This window comes from Dendrobium catenatum, unplaced genomic scaffold (assembly GCF_001605985.2).
Source record: "Dendrobium catenatum unplaced genomic scaffold, ASM160598v2 fragScaff_scaffold_716, whole genome shotgun sequence".
Classification (NCBI taxonomy): Eukaryota; Viridiplantae; Streptophyta; class Magnoliopsida; order Asparagales; family Orchidaceae; genus Dendrobium; species Dendrobium catenatum.
In genome coordinates, this window is record NW_021319178.1 from 19,485,068 (window position 1) to 19,490,015 (window position 4,948).

Here is a 4,948-nt window from a genome sequence, read left to right on the forward strand (position 1 = left end):
AAAATCGGAGACTGTTTGGTAACTCAAATTGCGGTTTGAACCTTCCAACAGCGCTTTGAGCTCTTGATTTGGACTCATTTGGGCTCGGATTGAGTCGATCTTGGTGTCGTTGAGTTCGTATTTCCGAGACGCTCAGTTCGACTATAAGCTTGCTGAAATCGGAGTTGGGGTGCTCTCGGAATTAATTTTTGAAGTTTCCAACTAGCTTTCGCCTCGAGATTCGTGCCCGATCAAGCTAATTTTGTGATGCCGTATCAGTTGCCCCCCTATTTTCGGACGTCGAAGCTCAAGGAGTCCGAAAATACTTGTTCCGAAATATATATATATATATAATTCAATTTTAAATATACAAAATTTATTTTATAAATGTCCTACTAAATTAGGGCATGTCTACTATTAAATTGACATGAAAAATTAAATATAAAAAATAATTATTAAGTTATTAAAAATTTTCTTTTTTTTTATTAAATTAAAACAATTGAGAAAATATAAACCAGGGAAGCTTCTAGACCAGGTCTATTAGTAGCTTCTGGGGCTCTCCTACCCCTTTCCTTCTATTCGGATAACTTCTTCTCCTCCAACCAACTCCGCTCTGTCATAAATTTCCAGATTTCCTCTCACCTCGAAACTTCTAGAAACCGCAAAATCTCACGGTTGCCGGCGATCCAGATGGGCCCAACTCCGGCACCGGCCGACCAACCCGACGAATCTCCGCCGCCGGAGCAGCAGCGAGCCCTACCGACGCCGTTCCTCACCAAGACGTATCAGATGGTCGACGATCCGATAGTGGACGACGTTATCTCTTGGAACGAGGAAGGATCCACCTTCGTCGTGTGGAGACCCGCCGAATTCGCTCGCGATCTTCTACCCAAATACTTCAAACACAATAATTTCTCCAGCTTCGTGCGACAGCTCAATACATATGTGAGTTTCGTCCCTTTTGATTTGAGATTTGATTGATTCTTCGATTTTGTTGATTGGAGTGGGAATGATGGAATTAGGTTTGGGTGAAATTTATAGGGATTTAGGAAGATTGTGCCGGATCGATGGGAGTTTGCGAACGATTGTTTCAGGAGGGGAGAGAAGCGGATGCTCTGCGATATTCAAAGGAGAAAGATTAGCTCACCTGTGGCGTTGGCGGTGGTGGGTTCGACGTCGGCCCCAGCGATGCCGGTGAACCGAGCGGGATCACCGACGAACTCGCTGGAGGAGCAAGGGGAGCAGGTGCTTTCATCGAACTCGTCGCCGCCTCCTCCCGGGAGTACGACGGAGTTGGTGGAGGAGAACGAGAGGCTGAGGAAGGAGAACCGGAAGCTCGCTAACGAGCTATCCAAGATGAAGAATCTGTGTAACAACATCTTCCTCTTGATGTCCAAGTACGCCGGCTCTGCCCCGCAGGCGCAGGAGGCGCTAGATCTGATGCCAGCGAAGCAGGTGTCGGAGGAGGCGGAGGAGCTCGGCGTCAAGGCTGAGTCGTCGCCGCCTCCCCCGCCACCATCGTCGGCGGCGGGATCCTCGTCCTGGTATTTCGAACCGACTCCGATGCTCTTTGGCTTTTCGATCGGCGAGAAACGATGCCGAGAAGTCGAGGATTGCGAGGACGAATTGCCGGCGCCGTCATTAGAGCCGGTTATCAAGTCGGAGCCATTTGAACCCGACTCATATCAGCTTTCGTTACCAGCGGCGGAGGAGGCAGAGACGGAAGCTGAACGGCGGCCGTGGGTTGTCTACTGCCCGCGCCCGCAGCGGGTGTGTAACGGCAAGGACCGAGTCCTGATGGAGAGCGACGGAGCGCACGTGAGTTGACAGACAGCGTCACGTGACCGGGGTACTAAGTGGCTCGTTTTTAATTAAGATAATTAATTATGTGGAATTCCTTTTTATGTATATAATAAAACAGGCGGAAGAAAAAGGTTCCAGGAAGTGTAATCCCGTTTGCCGCGCAAGTGTATGGTTGACGGAAATCTGTCGGTCTCCGTTAGAAAGTTTCAATTTTTCCGTCACTGTTCAAAGCTTTATTCTCCACTTTTTTCTATGTTCTAGAGCGCCGTCAAATATTCGTTTGGATGATGCTGTTTTTAGATATTTTTTTGGTGAAAATTTATTTTTTAATAAATATTTATAATAGTTTTTAAATAAAAATTTTATTTTCTTCATAATATCTCTCAACTTAGTGTAAGCCAATGTTTATATGCTTATTGTGATTAGATTCATCATTTGTTTTGTTATTCACAATCATCTAATGAAGAAAAGCATTTAATATGTTATTTGTATGCTCATTTTAAGAAAGGGGATTTACATGCATATTATTTTATATCATCATATTTATATTATAATATATCTAACACATAAAATTTTAATATTACAAACATACAATTATATTTATTTTAATATCAAATATGTCACTCATATTTAATTTCTACCACCCATATATTTCAATTCTACAACTTATATTTGATATGAACGTGAATTATATGTGGTATGTATATAATATTAAAGTTTTAGGTGTTAGATATGCAAATAGAATAGAATAATATAGAGTGGTATGTATGAAAATCTCTTATAAATTTATAACTTGATTATAAATGTCATAAGTTAAATGTGCCACATAAAATCATGGAATAAGGTTATGTATTAATTTAAATTAATTGTATTTATTTTGCATAAGATGTTTGTGTTTGATTAGTGACTTGATTAAAGATAATTTATAGAATTTAAAATCATATCTAATTACTTGATATTTCAATTTGAATATGGTATCATTTAAGACTGTTTTCTTATTGCTTTATTTTTTTAGGCCACAAACAAAAATTTTGTTTGCTATTATTTTTTCACTGATTTCATTAAAAAAAAATGTACTTTTAAGTTGGTTTATGCAATAGCTTTATAAAATTATTTGTTTTATAGAAGCTTTACAAAGCAATAAGAATTGCCATTTTTTAAGCATTCATTCAAATTAGTTGATGATAATTGATAAAAATAAAATTAATAAGCTTGATTGAATATAGTTAACAACAATTATAGTTATGAATATACAACCCTTAGAGAAACACTTTGAATGAGAGTGCAAGCAAGAGAAAATTAGAGAGCAAGAAGAATTGAGGGAGGGTGATTTTTTTTCTTCATTTTCTCCTAAAAATTTGGTCTATTTCAGACATGCCCTCAATAACAACATAATAGAAAATTTGACATCATATTTGCTAAACTTAATTTTCGTTTAGGACAAATTTTTATTGATTTTAAAAGTAATTTTTTAGTAAAAAATTTTTTAAACAAGAATTTTTTGTACTAAAAAGTTGTTCTAGAAAGCAATGATAAAATTATCTCAAATGAAGTCTTGATTTTATTATTTTTTAATGAAACTATTATAATTTTATCAATCTTCAATTAGTTAAATTAGGCAGGAAAATATTTTCAATTCCAGACAAAAAAAATAGTAACGATAGATATCATCATTATCACGCCTTTAAATATGGATCATTACTTTTCTAGTGATGAACTAATCCTTCCAAAGGCGATTTTTTTTTTTTTTTTTAAGAAAGCCAAAGTTGTTTTTCTTAATTGAGAAATAGGGTTTGAAAGGGAAGGGGATGACTAAGAAAACCACCAAAGAAAAAAAAAATCTAGTGGATTCCTACATGATGTAAGACAACCTAGTTTTTATTCTTGTGCTCACTAACCACAGATGCTAGACATGCCAACTGATCTTAGTGCATTGTGAGTGTATGAAAGAATAATAATACTTTATAGGGCAAAATTTGTAGTAAAAAATAAAAATGGTGTCAACTCCTATAACTGTAGTGATTACGAACATCAAGTCTGATGGCAGAATATATATATATTTATGTCAATCTTGAGTGATTAGCATGTGCTACGTGTCAATGATAAGAGATAGTTTTGAATGATAGATGAGAGACAGAAGGAACTAAAAAATTGTTTGAGGAATAAAAAAAATATCAAGAAGTAAGCGTCGGGTTAGATCAGAGAGTTGCAGCGTCCGCTAGAGGAAAAACACGATGATAGTAAAGCTTGACAATGAAAAAGCTAACTCGGCACACACAACAAAAAATGTGTATGTATGATTGCAAATTGATGAAAATTTATATTCTTATGAAAATTTGTAACATATATGACTCTTATAATAACTACATGTGGTAAAAAGAGTTAAATGGTCTGTGAATTTTTAAATCACTAAGTGCACTCATCCGAGTAATTATACTATGCGTTCACCTACGAGGCATTCAAAATACTTTCATCATTCATCATTTTGGATAAATTTTGTCAAGGACATGTTTGTCATCATCGACGTTCGTTCATAATAATCCTCATTTGAATTTAAGTATTCCTAAATATCCCCTCTCCATGTCTATAGATAGATTCTAAACTAGCAAATTCAATTATTTCCTTCATAGCTAAAGAAATCTCCAAAAGATTGTAATATCAGTTCTGCTCCAGGTTCGTCCGGGACGAAGTTGGATCGTCCGGGATGATCGGTACAGGTTTGTTCAGAATTTGTGAAAATTGGGCAGTTCGTCCGGGACGAAATGTGGGATCGTCTGGACGAAAATTTTCCAGAGCCCAAGTCGTCCTGAGACGATAATTAATTTCGTCTTGACGAAGTTCATTTAAAGCTGAGATCGTCCAGGACGAATCTCGATCGTCCAGGACGATCAGTCTGGATATATATAGAAATGAGATATTTTGAAGAGAGAGAAAAAGCTGAGGAGAGAGAAAAACGAAGGAAAAAGTGGAAAAGTGGATTTTCGGGCGACGCCGAGCTGTTTTCGTCCGAAGAGACTGTTCAGGAAATTGCTGTACGCAAGGTAAGGCACATTCCGCCTTTCTCAATTTTCAGAACCGTCGAGTTTGGCGGTATTATCTGTCCGGAATTAAGTTTTGTTCGCGATTTTCGTCCGTAATTTCCGACTGGTTTAGTTTCTACCGCGTA

General features: G+C 37.3%; 1 protein-coding gene across 1 annotated transcript; it reads left to right on the top strand.

Annotated features, from left to right (window-relative positions):
* The first annotated feature begins 494 nt into the window (after positions 1-494).
* On the top strand, positions 495-2,070 carry LOC110106983 (heat stress transcription factor B-2b). The gene is made up of 2 exons (XM_020837098.2): positions 495-924; positions 1,021-2,070. The coding sequence occupies exons 1-2, from the start codon at positions 670-672 to the stop codon at positions 1,804-1,806; spliced, it is 1,041 nt and encodes a 346-aa protein (XP_020692757.1). The 5' UTR covers positions 495-669; the 3' UTR covers positions 1,807-2,070.
* The last annotated feature ends 2,878 nt before the right edge of the window (positions 2,071-4,948 follow it).